General features: G+C 44.9%; 1 protein-coding gene across 7 annotated transcripts in view; it reads right to left on the bottom strand.

Annotated features, from left to right (window-relative positions):
• The window catches only part of ATE1 (arginyltransferase 1), a 105,466-nt gene that overhangs the window by 81,393 nt on the left and 6,390 nt on the right, over positions 1 to 17,683 (bottom strand). For 5 of the 7 annotated variants that reach the window (XM_060241504.1, XM_060241508.1, XM_060241506.1 and 2 more), the window contains exons 4-7: positions 10,226 to 10,329; positions 6,834 to 7,088; positions 4,307 to 4,524; positions 1,024 to 1,152 (exon numbers count right to left, since the gene is read on the bottom strand). In XM_060241504.1, coding sequence (XP_060097487.1) covers positions 1,024 to 1,152; positions 4,307 to 4,524; positions 6,834 to 7,088; positions 10,226 to 10,329 — 706 coding nt within the window. The remainder of the gene's footprint in view (positions 1 to 1,023; positions 1,153 to 4,306; positions 4,525 to 6,833; positions 7,089 to 10,225; positions 10,330 to 17,683) is intronic. The other 2 variants (XM_060241507.1, XM_060241505.1) reach the window with 1 other exon arrangement.

Raw genomic sequence — 17,683 nt, 5'->3', positions numbered from 1 at the left:
AATGCATTTTTCAATAATGAGGCTGGTGTTCTGCCATGACAGGAGGCAGAATACTGTCACTGCAATCCTAAACTCATACACTCTTCCACGTCCATTGACTTCAATGGATTTAGAATGCTTAGAATTGAGTTGTGTGCAGGGGAAATGGACAGGAACTAGTCAGGTAAAGAGAGAGGAACTAAGAGATGGGGAAACAAGGTTGGTCAGGTTAAAAGCAACTGGAAGCAGGCAAAAATGCTGTGTTTTGAAAGGTAGCACCAAACTGCATTGAAGACAGAGTTCTGTTAAGAAAGACTGTAGTGGAAATAAAACTGAGCTCTGTTTGGTATTTCGATCAGCTCAAGAAGTATGCATTTGGGATAATTATTGCTTGTGTCTTCACAGAGTTGAACAGCATCCTACAAAGCAGGGCATTTCCCGGCTTCTCACCACCAGAACAGAAGCTAACTAAAAAAGGAGGACAGAAAGGATTGCACATGTAGAAACACAAAATTAAAGCAAAAGACTTGAGTCTATGTAAAGAGAGAAAGAGAAGAGAAAGGATTTCATAGAACACCTTCATTCACTCTTCACTACTTTTCTTAATCTCCCCATCCCTTCCTGTTGTGGATCATACTTTATGGATAGGACCTCCAGTGTGAATTTAATTCAAGAGACTAGCATCCAACAGCAAGCAGCCCTCATCTTTGTGAGTATTTGCTCAGCACATTTAGTCCTACTGGAACTGTTAATTGTAGAAACTGAACCACAATTTTAAAAAATCTAGATAGAGAGTTTATTGTGTGTTTCACACACTTCCTCATTCCTCTTTTCAGAATATCACTAACATCTATGTGAACCTTGTGGCATCTCTTAATCATTTGTGGCACCAATGAGATATGCACAACCTACTTGTATTTCCAGGACCTTCAATTCATACAATTTTATAAATGTTTATGGAATATTGCTTTAAAATAATTCCACATTACTTCAGAATAAACATAAGAAACATGGAGGGTTTGTATAAAGCTTATGCTGTCTGACCTGACTGGCGGTTGGTTTATCAGGTGGGTCCTTGTGAATAACCATCTGATAACGTTTATAGACCTGGTAAGACTCCTGAAATGTGGCTTTGAACTGGGAACTTGGTGGAGATGATCTCACCAGCCTCACCTTCCAAAGAATTAGAGATATTTATTATTGCAGCAACAACAAAAGAACTAGGACAGCAAGAATAACTAGAAACTAATTCTGCAACAACAGAAACATTGACACTAGTTTATAAACTTTTAAACTATTATTCTCATTTGTACTTTTTAACACCAGCAGATGCAAACTTATTTTCTACCTCACGGTACTTTCAGCAGTGGAATATATAGATGTAAAGTAACTATTGCATTTTTTCACAATCATTGATTTATAAAATTTTCAAAACAAAACAAAACCCAGCAATATAAGCCTGTTTAAAAATAAATCATGCAGTTTCTACATGTGGATACAAAAATCAGAATAATGCAAATTCAGTTTCTCATAAGTTAGTATGCTGTTAGTGAGAAACAAGCTACGTTGGACCTTCATGGGAATAGTAGGGTATATATTTTAAATGATTAAATGAAAGCTCTTTATTTTAAAATGAGATTACCTAATTCGGCAGCCAATGCATGTTTAAGGGATTGATTTTTACTGCTAAAGCTTAGGTTTAATGAACTTTGTATCAGTGTCTTAATAAGCGCAAGGGAAAATATATATACTTTGAATCAGGCTCTGACTACAGAACATGCCTTGCAAGAGATCAGGCAAACACATTGTACTTTCATTGTAGTTTACGTTCTTATGTTCTGAATAAAAATTTGTTGGTCTTAAAGATGCACTTGACTCCTACTTTGTTCTACTGCTTCAGACCAACACGGCTGCCCACTTGGCTCTATCTGCATTGTACTATACTAAGCACAGCCACATGAAGATAGCAATTGAAAATCAACAGAATGAAAAGTTGAGTATAACTCAAATGTCTACATAGGACAGAGACAAACAGAAGCGAAAAAAGGCTCAGAGACAGGAAATGACACCTGGCAAGAGAAGGGTTTCAAACAGAAATATGACAGGGAAAGACTTACTGAAAGAAACATTACAAGCCTGGGAAATGGAACCAAGGAACAGTAAACATTTATAAGGTACAGAGTTATAAGCCAAGATAACAGGAAAAGCCACATGCTTCAGAAGCTTAAAGAAGCCAGTTCTTTGACTACCTAAAGGTTTGAAGCAGCTGCAAAGGTGAGTCAATTCCTTTAAGCTCCAGACTTTCCTAAATGGCTCCTCTATTCTGGACCCATTCCAGCCTGGCTTCCACCCTGGCTATGGGATGGAGACAGCGCTAGTCACCCTTACAGATGGCCTCCGGAGACATCTGGATCAAGGCAAGTCAGTGCTGTTGTGGTTCCTTGATCTGACAGCAGCATTTGACACAGTTGACTATGATCTTATGGCCCACTGCCTTGCCAATGAGGGGATTCGGGGAACCACCTTGCAGTGACTGGTTCCCTTTCTCCATGTTTTGGGACAGGGGGTGGTGCTTGGGGAGAGGGTTTCTTCACATTACCCACTAGCATACAGCCTCCCTCAAGGGGTGATTGTCTCCCCAATGTTGCTTAACATCTACATGCACCCCCTCACCCAGTTGATCTAGGGGTTTGGGTTGGGTAGTCACCAGTACTTTACCAGCTGGATTGGCTTCTAGTTGAGTATCAGATCAGGTTCAAGGTTATGATATTAACCTTTAAAACCTTATGTGGTCTGGGCCAGCATATCTGCAGGACCTCTCCCAGTGTGTCCTCTGAAGAGCCATGCTCAGCTGACAACACTTCCTGGAAATCCCTGGCCCAAAAAACATCCATTTAACCCAATCCTTTTCAGTTCTGGCCCCAGCCTGATGGAACTCTCTTCCTAGTGAGATCAGGGCCCAGAGGGACTAATTACAATTGTTATGACATACCTTTGGTTGAGGCGGCAGGTGTCCAATTATATTACCCCTCCGCACCCAGATCCACCTGAGCCATTTACATTATGCACTTTATTGAAGGCTTATTGAGGGGTGTTTGTCCACTCACCCAATATGCTGGCCCTCTGAATATATGCACAGCATACAACTTGGAGCTTGTTTGTCCTAGCTCACCATCATGCTTTTTGCTATTAAATTTTATAGTTTTTATACTGTGTTGTTATATATAAATTTTATCTACATATTTGTTTGTTGTGATCTGCCCTGAGTCTGCTTGCAGGAGAGGGTAAGATATAAATCACATTAAACAAACAAACAAATAAAGCGACTTTCACCCTCAAAGCGTCCTTAACACTAGAGTTACAAACATTAGACAGGGTAAGATCTTTTGAGGCTCTCCTTCTAAGAGGACCTCAGTCATGTGTCCATTGCTTTCTCTTCCTTTGCCAAAAAGTTCAGTCCATAAAGGAAGGAATGAGTAGCATTTCATGCTCTCCAAATTATACCCTAAAGAACTGCAAATCCAGAATGGGAGTAACTGTGGCTTCCTATCTTTCCTTCTGACAGTAAAGGATGCTGAAGGTTTACTCCTGACAGTCTTCTTTCATTCCCTAAAGATGCACAGGATCAATCTAGTGCCTATCAGAATTCTAAAAGGCAAAACTGTTCTATAAGGAATAGTTTGGTGCACACAACAGAACCCAAGAGTATATAACTATTATGTATCTGTATTAGCTCCACTGCAAATAATTATCAGCACATGGTCCGAGATTACATGGACGTACAATAAATTTTCAAACTTTGGCCTGTCATCTAATAGCAATTTTTTTTAGTAAATATGGATTTTTTAAAAAACTGCACCCCAGAATATTTAGCACTGCTGAACATGTTCTTATGTGAACAGGTACAGATATGCAATAGTATCAGTTACCTTCTAATCGGTTAAGAATAATTTAATATTTTGTCATCTAAAAATCTATATAGGTATAGATTTCATTTCAAAAAAGAACACTAAATTTCTATATTTAATAATCTTAAGGGGGGGTTGTGCTGGGTTACCTATTCAGATGGAACTACAGCTCCCTCTTGTGTCCCTACACAGAACATCTGCACTTAACTTTTATTACCCATAGAAAATAAAAATTTAGAATAACTTGAAAAGCTAATAAAACTTTTAAAAGCCAGTAATGAATATCAAAGCCTTTTCTAATGTGACCACTGTCTACTATTTATCCTGTCTGTAACATTAGACTAACCACTTTACCTTGAAAGTTGACAATGCTAAAATAATCAGAACTCTCCACTTATTTGTATAACTTGTATCAATACCTCTAACTGGTGCACAGCTTCAGGAGGCAAGGTGATAAAAATGAAGTCTTCAATTGATTTTGTTTGGTTTGCTTTAGGCTTAGACTTCTGAGCAATCTGAGCTTCTTCTTCAAGTGCATGGTTCCCTTTCTGGCTCTGAAGGAGTTTCTGCAACTTCTGTTCCTTCCGTATGTCCCTGGCCTTACGACAAGGAGGTTTGCTCAAGTCTGCTCCTTTGCCTAGAATGACAGCAAACATGTATTTAGTGGGAAATTACCAAGAAGGCAAAAAAATAATAATTTCTGATTATATTCGTTCTACATCTGGTTACTGTAAAGGTGCTCAACATTTGCATTTTTCCCTTAGAATTTTAAGCAGCATAACCCTAATTCATATATGAAGTTAGGTTAACTCCAACTGTCAAAGAGTAAAGCAGATATATAATCCTATGAAATTGACCAGGCACTGGATTGAGTAATTAGAATCGTAATAGCTAAACTATACTAGAGAGCAATGTCACAAGACTTAAACTAGACTCGGGGAAATAAAGCCATCCTGGGACCAAGGTGGTTGATCTTGTTATTGAAACCATAGCAGACTTGCTACCTAAAATTGCAGTGCTAGCATTACAGAATTTGAAATAATATTCCAACCCCCAAACTCTGACTAAAATAAATTTCTCTTGTGCTTCCTGCCCTGTTGTTGTTGTTGTTTGGGGAGCGGGGATGGATACAGCTTTTGACCTGAACTAGAATCCTGGCTTGAGAGTAGAAAACTAACTTGGGTTAAACCATGTGTTTGCATCTATTTGTCATATGAATTAAATCAGGATTCCTTGATCAAGCTCTGTATTACAAAAGGGAAGGGAAAATTAGTCTGATCAAGCACTGCAGTCTTATAAAACTGTGAAGGGAGATCTGGGGGTTGCTGGTGATTTCCAAATTGTTATCCTCTGCTATAGCTACTTATGGAATCCCAACTCCTATATATTGTGCTAAAACTGGTATAGTTTTACTTTAAGTTCCGTTTAGGGTGAATGCAGTTTACAGTTCAAAGTCAGTGGAACAGGTTCCTGTTGATAACAATGGCTACCATGACTTCTTTCCCAAAATAAAAGAATACAATATGCATTTATTCCTCTTCTGTCATAGGCAGCTGAATGTGATGCCATCAGCAATCCAAAGAACTAGAGACTGAATGAAACAATATAATAAAAAAAGTCAGCAACAGTGCTTCTAAGGAACTTTCTGATTGCTCCCACAAGGAGACGATGCCCCAGGAAGGAATGGCTGGGACTCTTCAGAAGGTAAAAGAAGTGCTGCTGATGATGTGACTACCATTTTAATTCCCAATTACCCCCACTTCCTGCCAAAAATGCAGCAACTCACACAAACTCGCCATGAGTCTCCAACTGCTTCCTAGGTGGTGGGGGTGCACCAGATATCTTCAGTATAACTGCCATCCACCACACAACCAACTGCTGCAAGCAAAACCATCTCTTAACTTCATTAAGAGTAGGGCTTTGGTACAACTATAATCAGGCCACTGTCATTGTTGCTGTTCAAGCTGTTCCTCTCACCATCATTGGGACCTGGGTTTAGTTGTGGCTAAATAGGTCAGAATCAAAGCTTTATCCTGTCATAAGTGCAGAGCTTTCTCAGAGACTATCTTCAAAACTGCAGTTTCATACATGGTATCTGGGGTCAAGTGGAGACTCTTTTGCCACTCTAGCCGACCACAATGGGCCAGCTGGTGTTCTCTCTCATTACCTACTGCTTCACTGCTGCTAAATTCCAAGGTGGGACAGATTGCCTCCGGTAGAGCCAGGCCATTGCCTGACTCCAAAACCCAGTAAAAGTCATTTCACCACCCGCAATTAAGATTAGGAAAGGAAAAAAGACCAAAACTATAAAAACAAAAACATTCAGAGTAGAAAAGAAAACTGGAGCTGCTCAGTGGGGCAGGTTCACAGCATCCTGTCTGCTTGCCAAACAGAGAAAAACAGAAGAAGACCCTCCCACCAGATTTAGGAAAAAGCTCACAACTCCACCCATGTCCTGGTGCAGGCATTTTCCCCATCAGTTCACACTGAAACACCCTTAGAACCACTCGAGAATGTAGGTGCTAAACTTGATTGGGGCTTCTACATTAAAACCTGGAGTCTTCAGTCCATGGGTAGGGACCCTCACATGGGCTGCAGAACCCCACCAGCTGGGTTGCAAGCTCCTACAAAGCAACCATTTTTTCTGCTTCTTTTTTAAGGGGTCTACTAATGGCACTCAAGCATAGAAAGGAAGGATACCTCTTCTTGCACACATGCTGAGATAAGCAGCAGGTCAAGCTCAAGACTTTCCTCTCCCTCCCCCAGCAGAGCCTGGCCATCCCCAACAATCAATCCCCCCCTGCTCCATTCATGTTTGCAGCACAGAGCTCTCTCCACAAACAAGGCCATAACTCCTTTTCCTGTCACGTGACTGTGATTTCACATGCATATAACTTAAGAACTCCCATGCTACACTCCCTGTTCTGGACCACTGTTAACAACTACCTGGCTTGGGAGGTGTATGACCAACTTTAGCTCGATCCAGTGACTTGCTCAAATTGGCATTATCTTTCTCATTACAGGATTCAGTATGTCCAGAGTCTGTCTTTCGAATTATTTCTTCTTTTATTTCTTCCTCTTCACTCTCCACTTTTTCTGTATAAGTACTGAGAGGTTCTAGTTCAGACTGGCTGGTGTCTGGTTGATTTTTTAACAAAAAATTGCATGCAGTATCTTCTGTGTGGGAATCCATGGGTTCTGCTGTAAATAGTAATAAGAACGAAGTGTTAACACAGCAGAAAAAACAACTGCCATACCACGACACAATGTAATTATTGTTTAATATGAAACAAAATCTCTCTACAAGTATTACTACAAAACAAAATACAGGTGATCTTTGAATATTAGTTTTATCACTCTTGTCTTTGATCTTGTCTTTAGATCAAAAACTGGCTAATTAATAGGAAACAGAGTGAGTATAAATGGGCAATTTTCTCAGTGTAGGATGGTAAGTAGTGGGGTACCGCAGGGCTCAGTACTGGGTCCAATGCTTTTTAGCTTGTTCATTAATGATTTGGAGTTGAAAGTAAGCAGTGAAGCGGCTAAGTTTGCAGATGACACTAAATTGGTCAGGGTGGTGAGAACCAGAGGGGATAGTGAGGCACTCCAAAGGGATCTGTCGAGGCTGGGCGAGTGGGTGTCAACATGGCAAATGAGGTTCAACATGACCAACTGCAAAGTAATGAACATTGGGGCTAAAAATCCTAACTATAAATACAAGTTGATTGGATGTGAACTGGCAGAGACTGACCAAGAGACAGATCTTGGGGTCGTGGTAGATAACTCACTGAAAATGTCGAGACAGTATGTGACTGCAATAAAAAAAGCCCAACGCTTTTATAGAGCGTTGGTTTTCTTTTTTTGAATATATTGAAAACTCTAATAAAGAATATTGTAAAGTACCTGAAAAATACAAAACTTTTATTTTTTATTGATTAGAAAGGAGAGATTTAACACTTATATTAATCACTATCTATATGTATTTATAAATAAGTATATGACCCCTAGACAGCACAGTTGTTAATTATGCTTTGTTTAACAGTTGTAATTCTTTTACTCTGTATTGATTGGTTATAGTAATGTTATGCTTATTGTATGATTTAAATAAACAGTTAAAAAAAAAAAAGGCCAACACCATGCTGGGAATTATTAGGAAGGGAACCGAAAACAAATCAGCCGGTATCATAATGCCCCTGTATAAATCAATGGTGCGGCCTCATTTGGAATACTGTGTTCTGGTCAACGCACCTCAAAGAAGATATTATAGCATAGGAAAAAGTGCAGAAAAGTGCTACTAGAATGATTAAAGGGTTGGAACACTTTCCCTATGAAGAAAGGTTAAAATGCTTGGGGCTCTTTAGCTTGGAGGGGTGACATGATCAAGGTTTACAAGATTATGCATGAGATAGAGAAGGTAGAGAAAGAAGTACTTTTCTCCCTTTCTCACAATATGAGAATTCATAGATATACAATGAAATTGCTGAGCAGTCGGGTTAGAACTAATAAAAGCAAGTACTTCTTCACGCAAAGGGTGATTAACACGTGGAATTTACTGCCATAGGAGGTGCTGGTGGCTGTAAACACAGACAGCTTCAAGAGGGGATTGGATAAACATATGGAGCAGAGATCCATCAGTGGCTATTAGCCACAGTGTATTGTTGGAATTCTCTGTCTGGGGCAGTGATGCTCTGTATTCTTGGTGCTTGGGGGGAAACAGTGGGAGGGCTTTTCGTGTCCTGGCCCCACTGATTGACCTCTTGATAGCACCTGGGATTTTTTTGGCCCATTGTGTGACACAGAGTGTTGGACTGGATCCAACAGGGCTTCTCTTATGTTCTTACATTCTCTTATGCCATTTTTAACCTGATCCAAAACCCAACTATTTCTGATAAGAATATATATTCAGGTGAGGTAGCCGTGTTGGTCTGAAAAAGCAGAACAAAGTTTGAGTGCAGTGACACCTTTAAGACCAACAAAGTTTGATTCATGGTATAAGCGTTTGCATACAAGCACGCTTCATCAGATGCATACAAAAGCTTTTACCATGAATAAAACATGGTTGGTCCTAAAGGAATGTTGGACTCACTTTGTTCTGATAAAATGCTATCATTGCATTGTTCCAGTTCTGTAAGTCTAGTCCTAGTGCATTATTTATCAGAGGTCTTTGCTGTTTGATGAATTGATTCTTATATTTTGTAACCGACCTAATCATCATCATCATGATCTGTATATATAATAAGAAAAGGACATGCATAGCTAGGTGTGGACATCCATTTGTGGTTGACAACTGGAATGGATAGCAACAGTAGTTTGTGTATGCAAAGCAAACCTCTACAGTGGTTTGTGTGTCCTTTCCCTCATGTCAGAGATTACAGTCCATTACAGGAGTGGCCGAACTGTGGCTCAGGAGCCACATGTGGCTCTTTCACACATATTGTGTGGCTCTTGAAGCCCCCACCACCCCATCATCCAACTTGGAGAAGACATTTCTCTCTTTAAATCATTTCTCCAAGCCAAGCCAGCTAGCAGCTTGGAGAATGCATTTAAAGTTGCTTTCTTTCCACATCTCCCTCCCCTCCATCTACCTTCCTTCTGATGTTCATGTCTTGTGGCACTCGAACATCAGGCATATATTTTATGTGGCTCTTACGTTAAGCAAGTTTGGCCACCTCGGTCCATTATATCAGCGCCAACTTCAATATCTATAGTCTCTTGACAGATCCATGATTGTTACAAATAAAGACTGATTAACTGAATATTCTATTTTCTATTTTCCTTTAAAAAAAACAAGATTACCTAATGTCCAATGACAAGTGTTAAATTTACAAAGCAAATGTGCACATTCTGCATTGTCCCCTTTTTTCTGCATACTCAAGCACTCGTAATAATCAAGCCATAGCTATTATGTATTAAATGATTTTAAGTACGCATTGTTGCTTAAGTACATAAAGTACATAAAAATGCCTTGTTATATCAGACCAAGATCTAACCAGTTCTTTACAAGTTTCAGCAATCAGTAGGCTCCAGATGGCCAAAGAGATAATGTGCAGTGCTCCGCACCCTATTTCCTGCAAAACTTCTACTACATAGTGAATTATACAATAGAGACAAGAACATTCTTGCTCTATACGAGATAAATTAGTGCCATGTACAGACAGCATGTCTTAACAATTTAATCTTTTACCAGGGGATTGTGCTATGAACCTAAATTCAGCATCCATCAGTTAACAAAGAAAGATAGCTATCAGCCTCTAAAATTTACACACGACTAACCTCTCCTTGGAAAACACACATTGCAAAGCACAAAACTGACTCATTTTCAAAGGACACTTTTTTACCTTCACTGTTTATTTTAGAAGTTTCTCCTTGTGTTAGGAATCTCAGCATCTTCTTCAGAATCTTCTTATGTGATTTAGAAGGTTGGAAATGCAAAGCCTGGCATCTAGCAAACATAAATACAGTTAGGTGTCTTCCAATTAATAGAGAACATGAAGTTTGAAACTGACTTGCAGTGCATTACAATATTTATTCAAAAGGAAGATCATATTTTAAACCTTTTTTGGCTTTCTAAAAAGGAAGGAGGGTGATCTTCCTCTTAAGTATACAAATCTGGTCGAGTGTGAGACGTAATTCACTGCTCGAATAGGAAGACCTTTGGACAAAGTGCACCAACTCATTCACCAGCAAAGTTTGAGTTCAGTGGCATATTTAAGACCAACTAAGTTTTGTGTGCATGCATACTTCTTCGGATACATTGAAACAGACTGCCTCAAATCTCACTTATAGGCAGACAGTAAAGCACTTAGTTACCAGAAAGGGCTAGTCTAAGATGCCTAAGCAACTGAACTATAAGTACAGCTGAAATTGAATTAAAGCAGTTGGTAAGACCTGTGAATAGCAGCCATACAAATAAAACAGTTATCAAAAAATGTGAGAAATAAGTTTGAGTCCAGGGGCGCCTTTAAGAGCCACAAAGTTTACTTCTGGGTATAAGTGAAAACTGAGTGACTTAGCATATGTAGTGAGATAAGAACCCAATACCTCTGTTAAGCCCTGGAGAGTTCCATTATGAGTATTGATCCTGTTAGTTGGATCTCTAACTGGTTGACAGATCACACCTAAAGAGTATTTGAGACGTTCCTCATCCTCATTGAAGGAGAAGGGTTTTTTTTATTTATACCCCGCCCTCCCCACCAAATAGAATACCTCAAGGATGAAGGAATAGAGGGAATGTCTATTACATTTGCAGATTACTATATAGGGAGAGGTCTCAAATACAGTAGAAGACAGAGATGGGATACAGTATTCTCTTAACAGAATGGAAAACTGGGCTAAACAAATAAAATGAATTTTAACAGGGATAAAGGACAGGTTTCTTACCTGTAACTGGTGATCTTCGAGTGGTCATCTGTGCAATCACACATATGGGTAATCCGCAGGATTGGCCCCGACCTCGGAGAGTTCAAAGCAATCTTGATCGTAGATCTGGCGCGCCTCCCGCTTGTCCTGGGAGGAGTCAGCTACTGCGCATGCCTGGAGAAGGGGGAGGTGCTTAGCCACTCAGTTTCTTCCCGCCGCCGGGTAGGTGGAAATAACTGTGCTAACTAACTTCCAGCAGCGGGGAAGGCTGGGTGGGTCTGTGTGATTGCACAGATGACCACTCGAAGATCACCAGTTACAGGTAAGAAACCTGTCCATCTTCTTCGTGGTCTCTGTGCATTCACACATATGGGTGATTAGCGAGCCATTTCTTCGGAGGTGGGTGCTGGATCTGTAAGAAAATGTAGGATTAGAGTGTAACATAATGATAGTGTTACTCACGGTGGTTAGTCGAAGATCGATCGTAGCACCGCTTGTCCGAAGGAGGCGTCTCGCCGGGCACGAACGTCGAGGGCGTAGTGCGAGGCGAAGGTAGATGTAGAGGACCAGACGGCTGCGGCGCAGATGTCCTCTATAGGTATGCCTTTCATGAAGGCGGACGAGGTGGCCACGGCTCTGGTTGAGTGGGCTCGTATATGTTGAGGGATTGGTTGTTTTGCCAGCTGGTAGCAGAGTTCGATGGCAGCAACAATCCATTTGGAGAGTCTCTGGGTAGATATTCTGCTGCCCTGATTATGGGTAGCGTAAGTGATAAAGAGTCTGGGGTCTTTACGGATTTGGCGGGTTCTATCTATGTAGAAGGCTAGGGCTCTCCGTGCATCCAAGTTGTGGAGTGCCCTTTGTCCCGCGTCCGCGGGGTGCTGGAAGAAGGCTGGTATAATGGACTGTCTTCCCAGATGGAAGGGAGAGACGACCTTGGGAAGAAAGGTCGGGTCAGGTCGGAGGACCACCGTACTGTTATGAAATGTCGTATACGGTGGGTCTGCTCTGAATGCGCAGATGTCACTGGCCCTCTTACCTGTGGTGAGGGCCGTAAGTAATGCCGTCTTCCATGACAGCAGGTGCAGTGGAATGGAAGCCATGGGTTCGAAGGGCGGTTTCATGAGTTGGCTCAGGACTAGAGATAGGCTCCAGGTGGGTAGAACTTGTTTGATTGGTGGGTGAAGGCGAATGATGCCCTTGAGGAAGGCTCTAGTCGCATGGTGAGAAAAAACCGTTGTGCCATCGATGCGGGGGTGGAAAGCAGAGATGGCTGCCAGATGTACCTTCAGGGAGGAATACGACAGACCCGCTCTAGAGAGCGTTAAGGTGTAAGTTAGTACCTGAGGTATGGTGGCATAGTTGGGGTCGAAGTTGTGTTGTGAGGCATAGTGTGAGAAGCGTTTCCACTTAAGTAGATAGGATTTCCTAGTAGATGGTTTTCTGGAATTCACTAGGACGTGACGGACCTCTGGGGGGAAATCTAGAAATTGATTCTCCAGGCTGTTAGCTTGAGTGACGCCGGGTTGTGGTGAAGGACCCTGCCGTCCTGTTGGGAGAGGAGATCCCGTGTTTGAGGGAGCTGGACGAAGGTATTGTTGGACAGGAGCAGCACGGTCGTAAACCAGGGTTGGCGCGGCCACCATGGAGTTATGAGGATGCAGTTTGTGTGGTCTACCTGAATCTTCTGTAGAACTCTGGTGATAAGTGGGATGGGGGGAAAGAGGTAGTGCAGTGTTCCGTTCCAAGTTTGTAGGAAGGCATCCCCCCTGGAGAGGTGGGATGGGGGACCTCTCATGTAGAAGCGGGTGCATTGGGCATTTGATGGTGAAGCAAATACATCTATCTTCGGTTGTCCGAAGACGTTGAAGATCTGTCGGATGTATCGACTGTTGATGGACCACTCGTGGTTGTTGGTCGAGTGGCGACTCAGGGCGTCTGCCTGGGTGTTGTCGGTCCCTGGTAGGTGCACGGCCGTGAGGAAGATGCCCTGGCTTATGCTCCAATGCCACAGTGCGAGGGCTCTCCTGCAGAGTCTGACGGAGGCGGTGCCGCCCTGCCTGTTGATGTAAAAGACTGTGGCGATGTTGTCGGAGGTGACCTGGACGTGCTGGTTCTTTAGCGACGGGAGGAAAGACCGCAGGGCCTTGTGCACTGCGATGAGCTCCAGGCAATTTATGTGGAGAGAGCGTTCGTAGTCTGTCCATTGGCCCTGCACCGTGAGGTCCTCTAAGTGGGCTCCCCATCCCCACTTGGATGCATCTGTGGTTACGATCACCGAGGGCGGTGTCTGTTTGAATGGCATGCCCTTGAAGAGGTGATGTTGCTTGGTCCACCATTTGAGGGATGGCACAATGTGCGGTGGGAGGGTGAGTAGTGTGGATTGATGTTGTGTGTGGGGGCGAAAAGTCCTTACGAACCACATTTGAAGGGGGCGCATGTGCAGCTTCGCAAACCGCAGAACTGCTGTGGTTGCTGCCATGAGGCCTAGCATTCTTTGGAAGGTGAGCGCTGTTTGGGAGCGCTGGGCGATGATAGGCCATTGACAGTATGGCGAGTGCTCTGTCCTGAGGTAGGGAAGCCGTTTGCGAGAGCGTGGAGATGTCCGCCCCTATGAACTGAATCCTCTGGGTAGGGATTAGTTTGGATTTTGAGAGGTTGACTCGGAGGCCTAGGGTGGCCAGGGTGGAGAGGGTGGTCGAGACGTCCAGTTGTAGTTGCTCCCTGGAATGGGCGACGATCAGCCAGTCGTCTATGTACGGGAAGATTGATATCTGTTGCTGGCGTAATGTGGCTGCTACTACTGCCATGCACTTGGTGAAGACCCTTGGTGCTGTGGAGAGGCCGAAGGGGAGGGAGCAGAACTGGAAGTGCTGCCTCCCTACGGCGAACCTTAGGAATCTTCTGTGATGATGATTGATTGTTATGTGGAAGTAGGCATCCTGGAGGTCTATGGACGCCATCCATGCTCGTTCTGGGATGAGCGGAAGGATTGCCTGAAGCGTGACCATACGGAATTTCTTGTAGATTATGTGTAGGTTGAGTTTGCGGAGGTCGAGGATGGGTCGGAGTCCTCCGTCCCTTTTTGGTACCAGGAAGTACCGGGAGTAGAAGCCGGTGCGATGGTATTGGGGTGGGACTGGTTCTATCGCGCCCTTGTCCAGCAGAGACGCAATTTCTGTCTGCAGGGGTGCGGACGGGGGTGTGGTGAGGAATCGGTGGTGCCTTGGAGTGGATGTAAACTCTATCAGGTAGCCTCTTTGAATGATGGTGAGGACCCAGGCGTCTGATGTTATGGTCCTCCAGGCAGTGTAGAACGGTTGTAGTCGTGTTGATGGGTTTGGCTGATGAAGGGGGACTGGACGGCTCGGGGCAGGGAGGTCAGAGAGATGGTTTGGATGTGGTTGGAGGTTTCTTGGTTGTTTGGCGTCTGTGCTGAAAGGAAGGCTTGGACTGTGGTGGTTTGCGCTTCCATGAATCCTGTTGTCGTGGGGATCTGGCCCCTTTGTATTGGCTGGACCTCCAGTTCCTTTGTCGGTTGGATTGTGTCAGAGGTTGGGAAACTCCCAGACGTTTCGCCCTCTTCCTGCCATCGTCTACTGACGTGAGGATGTCATCTGTAGATGAGCTGAACAGGCCGAGGCCATCAAAGGGCAGGTCTTCCACCTTGTATTTGATGTCTGGTTGGAGGGAGGAGGATCTGAGCCACGCGTGTCTACGGAGTGCTATGGCTGAGGCCAAGGTTTTGGAAGAACACTGTGTAGCGTGCCGTGCAGTGTTGATTTGCTGTTTGCTCACTCTGGCGATCTCTTGCAGGGTAGTGGCGGCTGACTTCTGGGACGCCTCGGGTAGGGATGGTACCAGTGCGCCGAGGGAAGTGGTCAGGTTGTGGGTGTATGCGGAAAAGCATGCCATGTAGTTGAGGATTTTGGTTGTGGCTGTAGTGAGGGCGTAGATCTTTCTCCCGATCGTGTCGAGTTTCTTGCCCTCTCGTTCTGGTGGTACCGGGTGCCTAGTCTGCTTCGATTTCGAAGACGAATGCACGATGATCGAGTTCGGAGCCGGGTGAGTGAATAGGAACTTGGATTCAGGTGCATGTATCTTGTAGAGGGCTTCGACCTTCTTGGATGTCGGCGGTACTGATGCCGGTTTGTCCCATGCTTCTCTGAGTGTTTCTAGGAGGACGGGGAGCATGGGAAGAGATGAGCTGGATGGAAGATCCGCATGCACCAGATCGAATACGACGTCCGAGACTCTGGGGGCGTCCGTATTGAGCTTCAGGTTCAGCGAACTTGCCATGTTTGCCACGAGGTCGAGGTAGGATTTCGGGCCCTCGGACGGCGATAGGTCTGCTGGCTTGGCTATGTCGGATTCTGGGGATTGTAGGTCCGAACCCGAAGAGTGGTCGGAGTCGGAGAGTTCCTCCTCGGATCCGTCGTCGGTTCCCTGGTGCAGGTCGGGCTGGGGCGTTGTCTTGGGAGCCGTGTGTAAGGACTCGAGTGGCGGCGGGAGTTTCGGTTCGGCGCCGAGATTCGTAAGGTCGTCATGGTGAAGCGGTTCGACCGATGCGGAATGGAGTCTGTGTGAGCGATCTCGGTCGCGAGGAGACTCTTGGTAGCTGTGGTAATGTCGATCGTAGGATGGTGATCGTCGGTGCCGTCTTCGGTTCCGTGGGGATGGAGACCTGGATCTCGATGGAGAGTAGTAGTAGTGTCTCCCCCTGCGGTGGCTGCGGGAGCGACGGCGGCTGCGGGACCTGGTGCGGCGGCGACTGCGGGACCTGGTGCGGCGGCGGCTGCGAGACCTGGTGTGACGGCGACTGCGCGACCTGGTGTGCCGGCGACTGCGGGATCTGGTGCGTCTGCGACTGCGAGACCGCGGTCTGGTCGGGAGGACTCTCGGGGTCGAGGGTTCTCTGGTGAGCGCGTGGGCGTCTACAGGGTGCGAGAGATCTATGAATTTAGATGGGTCGAGGATCCCAACGGATGCGGTAGAGTGCGTATCCAGCAGTTGGTCTGGTGGGGAATTCGGAATGGACGGTGACTTGGATGAAATGCGGATGATTTCCAATGGAGTGATTGATGGTGTTGCTGTCGACTTCGATGTCGGAGTCTTCGGCAGCGATCCGGAGGCAGTGGCGCTCGGGTTCGGGGTCTTCGGCTTGGTGGTCGGGTTCGAGACCGAGTCGAGAGGTCGGGTCTTGTGCTTCTTGGAGCTCACGCTACCCGTCGGGTCCGAGTGGGCGGAATCGGAACGGCGGCGCTTCTTGGGGTCGTCCGACTTCTTGGAGTGTTTGCCGGTCTTAGGCTTACTGGGACTCTGTGCCACGGAAGCTGCCGACTGCGTCTCTCCCACGAGGTGTGGGGAAGATGGCGCGGGTTGTTTTTGTCCGCCATGCGGCATGGCCGGTCGGAGTGTGGTTTCCATGAGGTGGCTCCTGAGTCTCGCGGCGCGGTTCTTGCGGGCCTGTTTGCCAAATTGGCTGCAGTGCACGCAGGAGTCTGGACGGTGGGCCTCTCCAAGGCAGAACAAGCACAGAGAGTGACCGTCGGATGAGGGGATTTTGGATGAGCAGCTGGTGCAGCGTTTAAAGATTATCTTGTCCCTTCCTTCCATCCGCCCGGGGAGGGGGGGGGGGGGAGGGGAAAAGTCCCGAAGAGATAGTAAGAAAAGGCCTTTTTTTTTTTTTTTTTTTTATACGATACCAGGTAGAAGTAGAAGATGAAGAGTTGAGGTTGAAGAGAAGGTAGTTGTAGAGATTGCAATGAAGAAGTTGGAGATCAACGAGGAAGGTGCGATCCGGTCGGCGGTAAGGAAGAAACTGAGTGGCTAAGCACCTCCCCCTTCTCCAGGCATGCGCAGTAGCTGACTCCTCCCAGGACAAGCGGGAGGCGCGCCAGATCTACGATCAAGATTGCTTTGAACTCTCCGAGGTCGGGGCCAATCCTGCGGATTACCCATATGTGTGAATGCACAGAGACCACGAAGAAGATTGTAAAGTTGTGCATTTAATATGAAAAATCCAATGCATCATTATAGGATGGGGGAGTAGTATGTGTGAAAAGGATCTAGGGGTCTTAGTGGACTATACATTGAACATGAGTCAACAGTGTGATGTGATGGCTAAAAAGGTAAATGCAATTTTGGGCTGTATCAACAGGTATAGTGTCCGGATCACATGAAGTGATGGCACCGCTTTACTCTGCTCTGGTTAGACCTCACCTAGAGTGTTCTGTTCAGTTTTGAGCACCACAATTTAAGAATGATATAGACAAGCTGGAACGTGTCCAAAGGAGATCAATGAAGATGGCGAGGGGTCTGGAGACCCAGTCCTATGAGGAGAGGTTGCAGGAGCTCGGTATGTTTAGCCTGGAGATGACTGAGAGGTGATTTAATCACCATCTTCAAGTACTTGAACAGCTGTCATATAGAGGATG

Source organism: Heteronotia binoei, chromosome 6 (assembly GCF_032191835.1).
Source record: "Heteronotia binoei isolate CCM8104 ecotype False Entrance Well chromosome 6, APGP_CSIRO_Hbin_v1, whole genome shotgun sequence".
NCBI classification, from domain to species: domain Eukaryota; kingdom Metazoa; phylum Chordata; class Lepidosauria; order Squamata; family Gekkonidae; genus Heteronotia; species Heteronotia binoei.
Note: the sequence above shows the minus strand (reverse complement) of the source record. Positions and strands in the feature narration are given on the sequence as shown.